Source organism: Lytechinus pictus, chromosome 13, assembly GCF_037042905.1.
Source record: "Lytechinus pictus isolate F3 Inbred chromosome 13, Lp3.0, whole genome shotgun sequence".
Lineage (NCBI taxonomy): Eukaryota > Metazoa > Echinodermata > Echinoidea > Temnopleuroida > Toxopneustidae > Lytechinus > Lytechinus pictus.
In genome coordinates, this window is record NC_087257.1 from 17,241,933 (window position 1) to 17,259,853 (window position 17,921).

The following is a 17,921-nucleotide window of genomic DNA, read 5'->3' on the forward strand; positions in this document are numbered from 1 at the left end:
AATTTTTTGCATGGAAATAAAGAATCAATCAGTCAATGAAATGTCATGGGGGCGATCGCCCCATACCCCCATAGCACCGTACCCCCCCCCCCATTTTCTCTTGAATGTACGAAAAGATGGTTCTAAAGCAACATTGAAACGAAGACATCTAAGATTGATTACACGAATCATTCACACTGACAGTAAGGTGATATCTGATACATATCTCTACTCAAGTAGGCGATCCATCAAACTTAAAGTCGTATGAAATATAGGCCTTGTACGTAGTTTATTAGAAGTAGTGGTGGTGGTGTGGTGGTGGTAGTAGTAGAAGCAGCAGAAGCAGCAGCAGGAGGAGGAGTGGAAATTTGAAGAATGATCGTACTGAGGTTTGGAGATGTGTTTGATCTCAAAATATCATAACCATTTCGCAACGAACAGCGGGTACATGTTTCAAAAATCCTAACCTTAAGATATTCTGCATTTTGAATGGCTCAGGGCAAAATATTAATGATTTCTGTGTTTTTTTTAAGTTTGATGACATTATGCCCGATACATTGCATTTGAGATTGGAAGTGTATTGACTGGGAATGAATGATGGCGGGGAGGGGGAAGGGGTAGACGCCTAGATTCCCCACAAAGCATTTTTTTTAATTTATTTTGACACTGATGCATTTCTATGGCCAGTAGGCAAGATCGGCCTTTCTTCATCTATCCCTCTCCGTCTCCCCTCTCTATTTTACACGACATTCTCACCTGAATTTCGAATGCCGGAGGGGAGGGGGGCTGCATCCCCATCTCAACACCCCTTGTCTACACCCTACGCATCGCTGACAGTCTCTCATGTTCAAGTGTAGCTGCGGCTTTTTCGTCGAGTACCTCTCTGCTTGAGCACACAATTCTACAGTCCCCTCACCAGCCTGGTTGACTCCGCGCAGAGACCACATCATCGAGAGATCCTGATCAAGAAATGAAACAAGATGGGCGAGTTCCTTAGCAGACTCCTGGAAGAATTTGGAGGGGACAAGGACAAGCAGCAGGCTGCCTACACGGTCCGGGTGAAGACCGGCGACTGCCGCAATGCCGGTACGGACGCCAACATCTACATCGCGCTTCATAGTAAAGACGATGAAAGGACCAAAAATATGAAACTTACTGGAAGCTTTTGGCAGGATCACTTCGAAAGAGGGGACTTCAACACCTTCAAACCCAAGGAACTTGGAGATAAAGGCCCTGTCTTGAAACTCGAAGTATGGCGAGACCTGTCGGGCTTCAACGATTCTTGGTAATACAGAATGGGATTTTAGATGTTATCAAGTTTTATTTCTTATTATAATGTTTGCAAAATAAATATAGTAATGCATAAATATAATTTGTATAAAAGTATGAACCAAATAATTTGTACTAGACTTAGGAAGGACATGAGGAAAGATAAACGAACAAGCCAAGCTTGCAATAACACCTTGTATTTTTTTTTCAGAAGTAGAAAGAACATGAAGTACGAAGTAACAATTTCTTTTTAATAAAAGTAACCTAATGGCAAACTGAACTGACGCATACGAAAGAAAATACCTTCTTCTAAAATAAAATCCTGAAACGAAAATGTGTCACAAAATTATTATATTTTTTGGGGGGTGAGGGTTAAATTGATTTGATAAGAAAAGGGCATACACGGCTCACTTTATTTAGAAATCCTGGCTTAAAGCCGGGAAAACATTGCTATGTATAAAACATTGCTCTGCTTATCCGCCTTCCTACCGGTTATTTGTTTACGGCATCAATCACATTTTTCGTGCATTATTCTTTCCAGGTTATTTTATATATTTTTTCTCCTTTTATACACATCATTGAATCCAGTTTGCTTGAGTCCACGACGGCATGTGTTCTATCTACATACAGCAACACCCATCCATCTTCTCAGGGCATTCTCCCTTTTTTTTTTCCTTCTCTTTTTTTTTTTGGGGGGGGGAGGGGGTGGGGTGGGGAAGGGTGGATATTTTTAGGACGGGTTGTTTTGTCCTTTATCTAACTGTATATTTTTGATAACTTTGTATTTATTTTGTGAGTATTTCCCTCTCAGTTATTTATTTTTTCTCATTTGATTATCTGTATTTATACTTTGCTATTTTGTTATTTGTTGTTGTGTTATCTATGTTTTGAGGGGCCCACATTGTACAAGCATTGCTTTTTAGTGGGTCCCTCCATTTCCATCTTAATCTAATTTCTATTGAAAAATAGTATACTTATTCAAAACCTACAATGTGTTGCCCAAAGTGTTAACATATGTATCATTATTTTCTTTTTTTTTTGCAACGTATACAAATATTTATGTTTATATATGGTATACAATTCATGTATGTACAATTGATGGAAGTGAAATAAATAAATTTGAATTTGAAATCATGTCAATTGATTTTGATGATCTATTTTCTCTCTTCCCCCTTCTTTTTTAATTTTCGTCTCCCCCTCAAACTCTCCCTTCTTTAAACTACATTTGTAGCTGTAACTGCTACAGATCTTTATTTTATTAATTTTATTTTTGTTGTCATTCCTTTCCTCCTTTACATTCCTATCCATTCGGGGGTACATTAAAGATGAGACAGCTTGTGAATTTCAATATTTTACATGTTTTACCACTCTCTTTGGAAATAGTAGTGGTTTGATATTTTCCAATCTGTAGGCCTACTTTCTATTGAAATACCACTCTCAAAATCAATGATTTTTCATCCTCTTGCAATTCCATAAAATAGTAACATAAAAGAACATTATTTTGCTTGTTTAGTGAAAAATTATTTACTGTAGTGTGTTAGTTCTGCCTAAAAAAGAGTGTTTTCATCGCATTTTCACTATCTATAGAGAGAAGACAAGCATTATGGGACTTTACATGTCGTTTTATCCATATTCATACCATTCTGCTTAAAGGTATTGTTTAACTTTGTGAGCAGCCGATTAAAAAAATTCTCAAACCAAGATGAAACATGTGTACAAGTGCATGTATTAGAACTAATAAACCCTGAAAAACAACCATGATTGAGAATGAGAGGCTAAAACTACAAGGCAAACCCCGATTTTGTAAATAGGCGTCTTATAGACGCCTAAATAGTACACATACGTGTATGGGATGAAATTAAGATGGTGTTTTCGGTCACTTTATATTTCAATTTTTGAAGCACTAAATAATTATTTTCGAACGCAATTTTTTCTGGGCTTCATTTTTGTAACATATCACAGACACAGGTGACAAGTGTGACCTTCTAGCTCAGATTTTTTAAAAGTCAAACCAATGTTAACCAATCACTTTAAACGTTATCCTTTAGTCATTTTCTTAAAATATAATCAGGTATTATAGATAAAGAGAAAATGAGTATTTTCAATTATTTTTTCATTACATTTTCACTCTCCAAATGAATATAAAGCTTTAAAACTCATCCTGTTCGAAACTTACCCTCAACCATTTTCATGAAATATACTCAGGTATGTCGACGTCATCGAAGTCGAGCGTCACTCGACGACCACGAAGTACATATTCCCGGTCAACCGATGGGTGGTCGACAAGCCTCGTCTTCAGTTAGTTGAATGGGATAGTCGATTGCCGCAGGACGATGAAAGTCGAAAAGAACAACGATTAGCCGAACTCGAGGCTATGAAGAGGAAGTACGATTTCATCTGGAGATTCGAGGGCGTAATGCCGCAGGTAACGAATATTTTATTCGATTTTCGTTTGGACAAACGCATAGACTTGAACATGTTAAACCATTACTTAAGTTCAGGCTTAACTTCTAAGATTCATATATATAAAAAAGTACGGTGCCCGTTATCATTTATAAATAATAAACTGTTATGAAAATTTGAATTTGACAGTTGTTCAGCAACATCCTTTGTATTTTTATATTATATTTTATATATGTATGCTTTGTATGAAGATTGTATCCCGCATATCCCGTTTTATTTCATGTTTATAAAGGTTGCAGAAAAGAAGAATAAAATGATCGGGTATCCAATTTTTGAATTAAGTCAAAATGAATTTTACAATATTAATTTGAAATTTAATCCAGTTAACATTTCGCCAAATCCCGCTTTGTCCCTCCCTTTCACCCTGCTATCTTGCTCATCCCCCTCACCCTCTCGCATTTTTAATACCATTAAATTCTAAACTATATTGGGTAAAAATGCTCCATGAGGGTAATTTTGTGTTCAACCAACATTGGGCATGAAAATTTTGCCCATTCTAAAGTAATTGCTGCTTATTTTTTTTTAACCTTACTGGGCAATATGCTTCCCGCATTGAGTAAAATGCTGCCCCAAAGTGGTTGGACACATAATAACCTTCGTGCTGGTTAAAATTTTACCCAATATTTTTTACAATGTACATTTTCACACCATGTCTACATCATTTAGGCCCGTGACGTACCAATGGAGGAAATGATTACCTACGGATACGAGGTGAGAGCTTTTTTTAATTATTATTTTTTATTTAAAACGAATTTTGAATGAAAGTAAAATTTCGTTCTGAAGATTTGATATAATTAGGATAACACTTGAGGAACCGATGATGGTATCAGGACGTTAGGTGTATATACGGCCTTTCATGGCCGAACGCTGATCAGCGCTGGAGGTAAGCAATGTTATAGGTCTGCTTTTCATGAAAAAACACATACATACACGCACACACACATACACACACCCTCACACACAAACGATGCAATTGGAATATCACTTGGACAGTGGCGACTGAAGCGGGTTGGGGAATTCCGACCCTTCTTTTTCAGGAACCATGGACAAAAAATGAATATGACAATAGAATTGTAATATGCATGTCCCTGGTCATGATGGTAGTGGGGAAGAGTTAACGCCTAAAATAAGATTTAAAACAAACAACAAACCGAGTTCTTTCCTTAAAGAATTGAGATAAATACACTGACTCGAAATAAAATGAATAGAGGAATAAAGAAAAGAAAAGAAAAAAAAACCGACTCATGATGAGAGACATTTCTTTGTTTGTTTTCTAGTGGGACCTGACAAAGCAGAGTTTGGCTCTGAGCTTACAAGGCGTCATCACACGAGTGAGGGCGACATTTTGGAATTCTTTGGATGACATGAGAACTATCTACGGTGGAGACCTACCGCCTCCAACGGTAAGACGATATCTTGAATAAGCCATCAAACTTTTTCTTTTCGAATGACCTTTCCCATTTTTTAAGAGGATGAACAATGACACTTTCAAATGAAGATGTTGCGTAAGCATTCCTGACATAGCATCCTGTGGTATTCAAATTATAAAAACGACATTCATGGCATAGACCAGAGGAGCGTTTCATCAACAAAGTTGTCAGACCTTTACTTGATTTTGATTGGATGAGAAGCACAGTTGCTAAGGTATATAACAGGGCTTGTCGGGTAAAACGTCCGACAAGTACAAGTTCGTCTCATGAAATGCTCTCAAGGTGACTAGAAAGTAGGTCAGTGATAGAATATAAAAAAACGTTTTGGCATATTAACTATTATTTGGGCCGAATTATTATCGAATATTATTTGGGGCAAAGATTATAAACACTTTGTTACTCTTCAGTGGATTTGATGACAAGAATATTTTGAAAGGAATTGTGAAAAATAATCATCGAATCACAAAATGTTTATGTCGGTAATTGTGGCAACAACCTTGATGATTTATCTCGAGTGACCTTTTAGTGCTCATGGGCAGAATGCAATGGCGAACTTGTATATTTTGTGGGCGCGTCGTGGTCTAGTGGTTCTGAGTCTACTTTTCAAATAGAGGGAAATTTATCAACACTGCTGCACTCGACCCAGGTGAGGTAAATGGGTACCGGCAGGAAGTAATTCCTCAAAAAGCTGTGTGCACCAGAATCAGTAGACTATAGCTTAGCCGGGGTAATATAGGAGCGCCTTGAGCACCTAGCAAAGGTGGATACGTGCGCTATACAAATCCTATATTATTAGTAGTATCATTATAGATGGCTGGTCAAGTTCAAGCGATGTTGCGAATAATGAGACATGTTAGATAATCGATCGATATATTGATCCCCAGCAGGGACCGATTATCTTGCAACATAGGCTTGAGGTTGTGGCTTATAACCATTATCATTTAAGATATTTTCACTGTATATAATATATGCCTTACCATAGTGGTAATTAAGTGATTAATTGATAATAGGATTTCCCGGAAGAAGTAGGCGATTTCTAACGATTTTTCCCCTTTCATGAATATTTTTTTTGTTCATTTTAACTGTAAAAATCAGACAAGCGATTCCCGGACCAGCTCGAAAACCATGGTAACTTAACAATACGTGTTTGGTGAATTTAAAATCTTGAAACATGAAACACATATATAAAAAATTACACGAGCTCATTGCTGCATATATTTTTGAATATTCTACTTCCAGTGTCTTTCGCGATGGCGGAAGGATACAACATTTGGTATGCAGAGGTTAGTTGGTTGTAACCCAACGCAGATCCGGCTTTGCAAGAAGATTCCGCTCAAGTAAGTTAATGACCTAGATAGTTCGTTTTGTTGTAACTTCTAATACACATTCATGATTGACATTGATATTCACATTTGCAATTTCAAATAAAACAATTAATGAATGATACTGTTAATAAGGAAATGGTTTCATGAGCGGATACATTCACAAAATCCTTTTTGATATACAATGCGTCCCAGAAAAAACGAAACCGAGATTAAGCGATGATTTATCATAATTTAATCACAAATACAATAGACAAATTACCTACCAATGTAAAGCTTAGAATCTCCTCTTTCATCTGGTATTACTTAGATTATTCCTTTATTCATGCACGAGTGAGCAAAAACAATTTGAAGAAATGATACCAAAAACTCATTTGGCGGGGGTTATCTGAATTTCTAAAAGAAAATCACATGCCTAAAAAAATCAATATCTGCTCTTTTATTTGATACCTTAATCACAAAAAATGGTCAAGAAGTAAAAAAGTAATTTATGTTCCCTCGAAACAATGCTTGTATTTCCTTAATTTTATCAAATAAACGTGTTTTCACCGGTTTCCCACAGAAGCTATCGCATGGTTAACAAAAGACCTCATGTATGGCTGATCGTCAACAAAACGGAGTGTCGAGTGAGTTTGAACGCTAGCCTGTAAAACCTCTTCATGTTATGAAATTATTGAAATTCAAGCCTTATTTCAAATAACCAGAACTTTGTTATTTTTTGACAATTTTCTGTAATTAGAGCAGATATTGAACTTTTTGAAAATGTGGTGTTCTTTTTTAAACCCAGATACAGCCCGCCAAATGACTTTTTGGTATCCCCTTTTCAAATTGTTTTTGCTCACTCATGCGCGAATGAGAAATAATCTAAGTAATTTCAGATTAAAGAAGAGATCCTAAGCTTTACAATGGTAAGTCAATTGTCTATTTTATTTGTGATTAAGTTATGATAAATCATCGATAAATCTCGGTTTCGTTTTTTGTGGGACGCACTGTATATTATATAGCTTCAACAAATTTTAAGTCTAAGTAATAGCTTGCACCACGTGCAGAAGTATTTTCAACGAACCAAAGTAGTTCCGTTTTTCGAATGTCTTTAAACAAAATACATTTACAAAACTATATATTTAAGATTTATAAACCCATAATAATGAACTGTTCTGATTATTCTACATGACTGTATTCTTTTTGATTACATTTGTTCCAGATATTTTCTCCCCTGCTTCCATTTATCACGTTTCTTTAAAATTGTGTTTATAAAATCTTTTCTGTAGACTTCCAGTGACTGACGACCTGCTGAAGCCCTTCTTAGAAGGGATGTCAATTGGAAAAGCAATCAGGAAGAAACGAATGTTCGTCATAGACTATGAGATAATGAAAGAAATGCCCTTACGGCAGGGTGGAGAGGTAGGAAATATCAAGTCATGCTTTTCAAACTTGATGTAACTCCCAAATGTCAGCTAAGCGCTCTTTAAAGATGTAAAATGGTTTAGTGATTCATTGATAGTATTTGTCAGGTATAGTACAGGTAGGACTATATATTACCAAAATACCTTAAAAGGATAGCCCATGAAAGTCGAAATGATTTTACTTTCAATGGGATCCTTACGTGAGTATGATGAAAAAGTGAAATTGAATTTGGTTGTATAATGGCAATTATAGGAAACTTTATTCTGATAGAAAAGCCTAAGATTAACTTTACCACCGAGCGATGATATATCTGCTACGATTATTTTTTTCACCAATTAATTTGCATATAAGTGGAGAGTATCAAAGTCATGACAAACATAGTTACTGCAACTACTATATGCTTGGAAGAATATAACGAATTGTCGATATAGGTCTACACACACCCATTCATTTGTATCTCTATATACCCACATGTAGGTGCCAGCTCCAATAGCCCTGTTCTTCGTCAACAAGGATAAGAACCTGGTCCCCGTTGCAATACAACTATTCCAGGAACCAAATGAGAACAATCCGGTAAGGATGCCAGCAATGCGTATATGCTTCCTTATACACAATTGGAATACCTTATAAATTTATTATGGAGATAATTCCAATATTCCGTGCACTCCTGATGAACCATAAACAATTACCAATTAGAGATGCTGAACAATTACACTGAATCTATGACACTTTACACTGAATTCAATTCGTCATGGATTGAGCATCATCTAAAACATACAATCATATATAAAACTATATTGGAACCATATACAAAAACTTGTAAAGGGTAAGAAAATACAGACGCATTTTCTAAAACAAAATAAGTGGAGCTTTCACTAAAACAATAATTTATAGATGATTAAACTGAAAGCAACACTAACAGAATACTATATCCAATCGTAGAATCATATACTAAAACCATTATAAAGATATTAATACTAAAACAAAGCAAGGTTATTATGTAGCTTACTTTACAAGAATTTACAGATAGAAATATCAATATCTAGGCCTATTCTATGATTTAAATTCACTTTAAAATGAATTAACATATACAAGTTTAATCCAATTACATTATCATGAAGAGCCTCCCGATTTCAATAACAGATCTTCGTTCCAAGTGACCCCGAGTACACGTGGATGTTAGCCAAGATGTGGTTCAATCTCGCCGATGCTTCCTACCACCAATCAATCTGCCGCATGGGAATGTCTCATCTTCTAATGGAAACCATTGCCGTGGCAACGCATCGGTGCCTGTCCCCATCTCATCCACTCAACCGTCTCCTCGCACCCCACTTCCGGTTCCTCTTAGGAATTAACCAGTAAGTTACTCGTATCGGTGCTACTGTGATCCAGGGGTGGTATATTACAGTGGAGGGGCTGTACATTTTAAAGTATAAAACAACAATAAAAAGAGAAGAAAAGGGAAGAGAAATAGGAATGATAAGAAAGAAAAGAGTATAAAAATCAACTCTATGATAGAAAATGGACCGTTTCGTCAAAGGATGTGATGGATGTTTCAAACATAGTCTGTTTTATCTGACAGTTACCATAATGAAAGCCAGGCATCTGTACTTCTAGCAAATCAGAGCTAATGAAAGTTTCCCAAAAACAAAATGTTTGATGATGCTCTCCATGGTCGTTTACCTTCTATTTTAACCCTGTTTTTAATTACACTGAGGAAAAGGAATGACGTCAAATTGAAGCCACCTTGCCCCTCATATCAAAATACCCAGGCTTCGCCCTTGCCATGATCCAATACCTCGTATGCGATCTAATTTGGGAAATTATTCAAAAACCTTAAATATCGCGACATTGATTCACATAGATTTTTCTCATGAGAGATGAGATTTGTTTGAGGTTCATGAGGTTTGTCTTTCCCCTAGTGTTGGTTACGACACCTTGTTCGGAGAAGACGGTTGGATCGAAGAGACCTTGCTCATCGGTCGTAAAGGGATGATGGAGTTGATTCGTCGAGTGTGGAAGGACTGGAATATCTCGAAGGATGGTCACATGGTTCATGACCTCGAGGACAGGGGCGTCAATGACCCAGAAGTACTACCCAACTACCATTACCGAGATGACGGTACCCTGATATATGAAGCAATTGAGGAATACGTCAGAACGGTCGTCAACGGATACTATGGTATGCTTCAAAAAGACATCTACAATTTTTTTCTTTTTCATTTGACCAGTAGGAGATTGGTGTACTTAAAATGAATTTGGAAAAGAAATGCCTTGGACTTTTTTTTCTCTTTTAGTAAGTGTGAAAATAAATGTGATGAGACAGGAACATCTCCATGTACGTATATGCTGTATCCACCCCCGTTGGACAAAAAAGTAAAATGACTAATGTTCTTAAAATTAGCTTCCAAAATCCTTCCTTGAATAACAATACTGAACTTCCACATTCTTTTGCATCTTGATTTGCAGGTCACGCAAAGAAGATCAAAGCTGACCCGGAAGTACTTGAATGGGGAAGAATCCTGGCAACTGAACCTTCTGCCGCATCTCCGCATACATGTGGGATCAAGGTCAGTAAAACACTCCTTGTTTGTAACTATCCAGTCTCCTGCATAAAGATAATAGACCCACAATTTTTATTTAGTGCGCCTGGTGAAAAGATTACTATGCTTATTGCAGGGTTGCCAACTCTCACTCAGTGAGATTGAGTAGGACTCACTCATTTTAGTCCTTTCTCCCTCTAAAATTTTGTTTCCATTTGCATGCATTTATATTGATATCACTCATTTTGACCCCTAAATTATATCATTCGCACTGGGAATTCTCAACAGCCCTGCTGATTGTCATTTAATGTTAAGTGTGTCGTGGTGTACCCCAAGGGTCTGTTTTGGGGCCTGCATGCCTTCTTTTATACTATTCTGTGCCCCTCTCTCTTTTCTTTCCTTCATTTCTCTTATTGCATTCACCCCTTTCTGTTTCTCTCTATCCCCTCTCTTTCTATCCCCTTATCTATCTTCTTTCTTCTTTTATCGACCTCCAGGAGTAATTTTTCAACAACCACAAAACATGCTATATACATTTTAATGTGTTCGTCATGAAAATATTATACACCTTGAGTTTGCAAATAAATTTATTTGATGCAGGGCATACCCAGTGATGGCAAGTTTCGAAATGGTCAGCAACTGACGGAGCTTCTCACCAACATCATCTACATATGTAGTGCTGGCCATGCAGCAGTTACCTTTACGCAGTATGACGAGTATGGCTTCGTCCCCTCCTACCCAGGGTGTCTCAGGGGAAGTCCACCTAAAGATAAGGTGATCTTGGGGTACAGTATTGCACAAAGCCTAAACGGGGTTGCCACACCATGGGGACGCTGCAAATAAGTTTATAATCATGGTAACTTTGCAATCCAATGGTAACTTCCCTGAAACCCTCGATTGATATTGGCCGTCGACCATTGTTATCATTGGTTGGTAAAGATGTCATGTGAGAAACTATTATGCAACGCAGCCCTGGACAATTTTGGCAGTACATGGAGACGTACGTATGTCAAGCCATTTCATCACTTGATATTGTTAAAAAATGATAAAGTTTCAAAATTATATAGGACAAAGGATAGCTACACATGTATTAGAAGTAGAAGGAATAAATCATCTAATGCTATGCTGTGTTTACCAGGAGGGTAAAGAAAAGTTTTTTTTTAATTTGATGATACTTTAATATCATGATAGTATATCAATAAACTTTGCATTGAATGCTTGAAAAAATCTTAAATGTGTAAGACACTATTTGAATTCTTGCCTTTGTTAATGAAAACAATACCTATTCGTGGTACATTTATTTAGGGTGTTAGAACGGAGAACGATGTGCTGGAAACCCTACCTCCCAAAGACTGGACCATTCGAGCTATGGTGATGTCTAGAATCTTGAGCAGAAGAGACACCAAAGCTCTGGGGGATTTTGAGGTGCAGTACATGTACGACCCCATCGGCAAGAAAGCCATCGAGACGTAAGTACCTGTAACGTGTACCCTGTAGTGCAAAAATTAATAGCAGTGTTAGAACTACACCATAAGTGTTCACAGGTTAACACACTTGAAACTTTACACCAGTGTTGAATCTGTGTTGTAAGTTCAAAGCTGTACCAACACATTGTACTTGTTGAATTGTTTGTTCAACATTATTTGGTGTCATTTTCAAACACCATATTGTATTTTAACACCTGATTGAGTGGTTCTCTCATAGCACCAATATATATGCTGTTCTTAACACTATAGTTTTTACACGGTCATTGGTAGAAAATAATGGGAAAGATATTTTATCTAAAGATTATCATTCATTTATTATGATGAAATCAATAACATTCCTTTATAAATATCAATCTTTCTTGCCCCCCCCCCCAACAACAAAAAATCATAGAAAACGAATGTGAGAAAATCACACCGGGTTCAAATCCTGATTAGGGCAGTCAGTGTATTTTCTCACTTCATTTTCTTCTGATTATTTTTAATCCTTTCAATTATGACATCATGAAGATGTAATCACACAACAATCAATATAAAAAAAAACAATAATAAAGATAACAGTTTACAACAGTTCTTGCATTTTCAATTTTAATAGTAATATTGTCAAGTTGTCAAACATACAATGGCTTTCAATCTTCAGCTTTTACAATAATACTTTGCATAATAATTGCACTTGAACAATATCAATTTCCTCTGTAACAATTATTCAGATAATACAAAAGAAACTGACTTAATCTGCTTTCCTAAACTATTTTTGAAGGTGACAATTATTACAAAACAACAAAATATCAGTCACAAAGTATAAACAAAGAATATTGCACAATAGAAACCAAAATATTAAAATGACAATGAAAAAGGGCCAAGGGATGGCCACAATTTCAACATATTTTTTGTGCATCCAAATTAACTTATAATCACACTTAATCCGACCATTATTGTGTTGTGTCTACCATATTCAAAAGTATGAATGTAAAAAAACAATGAAACTGGGTCATTCCTCCGGCCTTTTTAACTTTTAACTTAGTCAACATATCTGTTTTGTAGAAAGCTGTAAATTCACCCTGAAAATAGGTTGCTTTCCTTAAGTTTTTATTAAAAAAAATCATAATTAAAATGAAAGTTTGGGGAGTTTATTTAAACACATAGTCAAAACTTTAAAACTTAACTCTTTTATTCTTTGACAGACTTTCATCAAACGAACCTTACCAATATTTTCCTACAATTTTTTTTAATCAAAACATATCATCAGGGTGAACTTGTAAGTGCAAACCTTTTAAAACAATTACTGCATTATTTTTAAATATTTTCACATCAAGTCCAATTAATAGTTAGTTTGTTAATCCAACCAGTTACCGGGGTTCCCGTAACACAAACGTTAGCGATTAATCGTACGCTTGATTTCTACGATTAATTGTACATTGTAGCCAATGGAATCAATCGTAGAATAATGTTCTACGATCATTGCTAACCTTTGTGTTACGGCCCCCGGGATCAAAGAAAATTATATTAATTTACTGTGCACTCAAAGTTTCATCAAGAAACTATTCTCAATTCACCTTCCAGATTACATGAGGAACTGAAAGCAGTCACTGCAGAGATTGATAAACGGAACAAGGATCGTGTTCAACCGTACCTCATCCTTCATCCAAGCTGCATCCCTAATTCTATTGCCATCTAACTGCATGTTTCACAAACAATAAAGTGCGACTAAGGGGGTGTTGCAAGAAAATACTTGAAATCAAATGCAAAATTCTGTTGCAATTTTACAATAGACCAATTCTAGCTGTATGATATCAGGGCCCCGTCTTACAAAGAGTACGATTGATCCGATCAGTCGATCGTTACTATGGACAGCAGCAACGTCAACATCTATTACGCATGTTTGTTCAAAATATTTTCTAGCTATGATGTATATTCATGCATTCATTGTTTTCTTCAAAATTCAATGCGCTTCTCTTTGCACACAGAGGACAATGTGCAAATTTTTCGTAGAAAAAATTATGACACTGATGGATTTCCATAGAGTTACGATTGTTAGGATCAATTTAACTCTATGTAAGACAGGGCCCTGTTTACACTTCTTGTTGCAAGAAGCCTATCAGCCATTAAATGCAATAAGCAATTAAATGCAAGGCATGATTGGTTTGAAGACCCAAAACGAGATTCACAATTATCCATAGGTGTCTTGCAATGCCCCAATAGGAGTTTTCTCAAAGAGATTTATAAGTGTAACTCGGATTAAGGGTTACCTGGACATCTGGGGAGTGTTTATTTTCCTCTGGCAAGTTAGTTGTCAGATCTAACAACTTTCTTTGATTTTGATTGGCTGAGAGGCACAGTTCCAATGGTAACTGTTGGACAAAACATCTGATATGTCCTTTTGAGAAACACTCCCCTGAAGTCATAATGAGTGACAATGTACATGTAATACAGTTACATACAATGTTATTGATAAACTGGGGTTCCCAGAGCATAAGCCAGTTCGTAGTTCCACTCTGTGCATGATCAGAGGAAGGTCGTTGGTACTAAAGTGAAATGGTGGTTTAAAACTTATTGAGATAAGAACCAACTTTGATGTCTTGATTATTCATACGTTCTTTTGAATTCTGTTTTTCATTTACATCCACCAAAATACAACAATGCGTCCACGAATGACTGGTCTTTCACAGTTAAGTTTGCCAAGTACATTGTACAACTAAACAAGCTATAATATGCATTCAAAATAGAAATGCAACAAATACTTTCATAGAGTGTTCAATGGTGTGCTAAAAATAGTCATTTAAATAGTCTATTCAATTTCTTCATCCTGCTATGTAAGGCATGCTTACACTATATCTTGCTTTGAAATCTATGTATCCTAATAAAGAAATGAAAGGTATTTGACCAAAGTTGTCCATGAAGTAACTACGAACTGGTCTATAATTTCACCGATGCAGTGGGAACTACATGTACATCAAAATGGTTGTTTTGATCTTCATCCAGGTAAGTATGCAGAGCCTGTCTATATCGAAGTACATTTCACTTGGATGAATAAAGCTTATTTTAGAGGACCTGCTTACTGACTGCTAATATTGAAAGGTCAGTTCAAGTCAAACTTACGTATATGTGAAATATCTCCAAGATCAAAACCTATTAATTAAGTAAAAGACTGTATGTAGATGCATGTCTAACATAGTTTTGGGCTGTATCGGTTAAAAAAAATTGTTTAAAATTATAGAAACAATAGTACCAATACAGCAAGGATATAAAAACATTAATATAGTTAAGAAAAGAAACAACTTGACAAAAGAACTTTCATGAGACCAAATTTTGTACATCATTATCATGGATCAGTAATTTTGCATTGTAGTTTTGAATAATTATACTCCAACAAGGCTGATTGGCAAATCATTATTAATCAACCATTTCCATGATGCCCAGTTTTGAACAACTCCATAAGAAGTATTAGATTTACCTTAAACAGTTTTTCTTGGACAAGTTGGGAAGATATATTGCTGAGAAAAAAAAACCACCCAAACACACACCCCAAAATCATTAGTTTCTGGCTGCAGCCATTATAACGAGCCAACACAAAATATTTATCACAAAATCATTTTAGAATGAAAATTAGCCATGGCATGGTAAATGAAACAGATAGTTTTGCATATATTGTCAAAATTCCAAGAATAATTTGTTTGTAGTGTAAAGAGAATAATACCTCGGTCACATATGACCTACGGCGGCCGTACGGCGAGTCAAAAACAGCCGTTTTATTCACTTTTATTCAAACCACCTATATGTAGCTGGTACAAAAATGTAAAAACGGCTGTTTTCGACTCGCCGTACGGCCGCCGTAGAGCAAATGTGACCAAGGTATCAGTACCTTCAATTATATGTGGAAGTACAATAAAGAATACACAAAGCTATAACACTTTAGAAGAGTGTCCATTTCATCCATAAGGCTTTAAAATGTAATTAATATAAATATTTAGAATAAAATGAGGTATAATGGGACTTGCATATATGAGATTCTTAACATTATTTGTTGTATTTATTGTTTTTGCATAATACATAATGTAGATTGTGATAAGAATTGGTTGTAAATGAAGTTACGACTGCATCTTTTGATGAATGTAATAGTCTCCTCTACATGTATATTCAAACCTTGCACATAATCTGTAAATATTGTTTCCTTTTAGCAAGGCTAATTGAAAATGACCCAAATCTCCTGTACACAATTTTCCTCCGGGGCCTAGAAATACTTCTGGAAAAATTGTTGTCAAGTTTAATCAGTCTGTTTCTTAAGGCTTCTATGAGGATTGGAAAATGAGTTGGTCCCAATACCAGTCTATTGTTTATCATATGAATGTGTATGTCCTCAATAAACAGCTACGGTGTCGATGATATGAAGAAAAAGGTGTTATGTGTGGATGCATTTCGTATTTTACAAGGGGTGGGGGCCACTGTTATTACAATGTGGACAACATATTACTACGTGAACATTTAAAAGAGACCCTAAAATGTAATAAATTTCAGATCTCAGACTACACATAAAGTATTTGATAACATGTTCCCTACCCAGAAAACATTGTCATAATATCAAAGACAGTGTACCTTATTTTCTGATTTTAGCAATATTGATGCCCTTTTTACTTTATGCACAACTCTGTTTACCTGCTTTTCCTTGTAATGACAGTGCCAGCCCCCCCTAGATTTTATCCAGGTCAGGATCCACATCATTTCAAATGATGATGATTGCCTATTTTCTCTTTTTTGGTATGAAACCATTTGTCGAGCAAGGATTAGGGATGGATCAACTAGATCTAGATTTAATACCAAGAATCTATTTTTTTTTCTTACTATGGTTGCAAAGAAAAATTCCATGGAAAGTTTCAGGAATTTTCAGCCACGAGGAATTTTGGGAAAAATTGTGCTTTTAAAAACAAAATTACCACTGACATACTTTCCACATAGATAAAACTGCTATTCTTTCTTTAAATTGCTCAGGGTAAAACAGCCAGGATTTATCATACTTGCTAAACCAACCACAATGACGGTTGTTTCCTACCGGTACCCAATAAGCCTGTTCACGGTTGTAAACTGCGCACGAGCAGAAAAAGGTCATTGGAGACAACCATGAAAGTGGCTTTCAAATTCACTGACACAGGCATTTGTGATTTGATGATTATTCATGTATTCCTTTCAAAATATTTATCACATCCAAGCTGAACAGTAATAAATAGAGCCTTCATAATCACTGGTATTTGACAGTAGCCTAAACAATAGTCAAATGTGCCAAAGGCAGACAATAAAACAGATTTCCAAACTTTATCCCTGATGTACTATTCTAGTCACCTGGTCTATACAAGGCCTTTTGTTCTTAGAATTTGAATACTCTACCGGTAAAGCTTACGCAACATCTACATTTGAAAATGATAGTGCTTATCCTAATGAAAAATCACAAAGGTCATTTGAGAAAAGTTGATCATGAGCTAACCATGAACTGGCTTATTAGCACCTGGTTGAGAGTGGCAAAGTGTGGATTGACGCCTTGCCAAAGGACGCTAGGCCATGGTGGGATTTGAACACACAACCCTCTGATTTTGAAGGCGAGAGTCAGAACCGCTAGGCCATGGTGGGATTCAAACACACAACCCTCTGATTACAAGGCGAGAGTCAGAACCGCTACACCACGGTGCTTCCACACATCTAGTACAGTGTACATGTGTGGGGAATGGATTTGAGTTGGAACATAATGTAGAGTGGCCAAGGCTACATGTATAATCAACAGGTAGCATTAAATGTAATAGATGTAATGTTTGCATTTGTTTTTCATTGTTATGCATATACATGTGTCTAGATGCTTGCCAAATTCACTCCTTTAGGCCCTACCATTTTAAAATTCCATGTACCAGGATCCACTTGTGCATACCATCACTTTTACTCAGTTCGGAATAATGGAATGTTTTTTTTAATGTTAATTTCCTGGGTGGAGAAAAAGGGTGTGAGTATTCTCTATACCTGTGTTGGGAATGGATTCGAGTT

General features: G+C 36.1%; 1 protein-coding gene across 1 annotated transcript; it reads left to right on the forward strand.

Moving 5' to 3' along the window:
- The first annotated feature begins 878 nt into the window (after positions 1-878).
- LOC129274590 (allene oxide synthase-lipoxygenase protein-like) lies at positions 879-16,292 on the forward strand. Its single transcript, XM_064108325.1, has 14 exons — positions 879-1,264; positions 3,454-3,673; positions 4,378-4,422; positions 4,989-5,114; positions 6,381-6,478; positions 7,735-7,867; positions 8,348-8,443; positions 9,014-9,228; positions 9,793-10,052; positions 10,340-10,440; positions 11,014-11,187; positions 11,719-11,882; positions 13,461-15,626; positions 15,734-16,292. Exons 1-13 carry the CDS (start codon positions 960-962, stop codon positions 13,573-13,575), a joined length of 2,052 nt encoding a protein of 683 aa, XP_063964395.1. The 5' UTR covers positions 879-959; the 3' UTR covers positions 13,576-15,626; positions 15,734-16,292.
- The last annotated feature ends 1,629 nt before the right edge of the window (positions 16,293-17,921 follow it).

What these genes read in the sequence shown, in the direction of transcription:
- LOC129274590 (XM_064108325.1), top strand. Translation starts at nt 960, where the DNA reads ATGGGCGAGTTCCTTAGCAGACTCCTGGAAGAATTTGGAGGGGACAAG. An exon ending in TCGGGCTTCAACGATTCTTG is followed by an intron (nt 1,265 to 3,453) that starts GTAATACAGAAT and finishes AAATATACTCAG; the next exon opens with GTATGTCGACGTCATCGAAG. An exon ending in TCGAGGGCGTAATGCCGCAG is followed by an intron (nt 3,674 to 4,377) that starts GTAACGAATATT and finishes TACATCATTTAG; the next exon opens with GCCCGTGACGTACCAATGGA.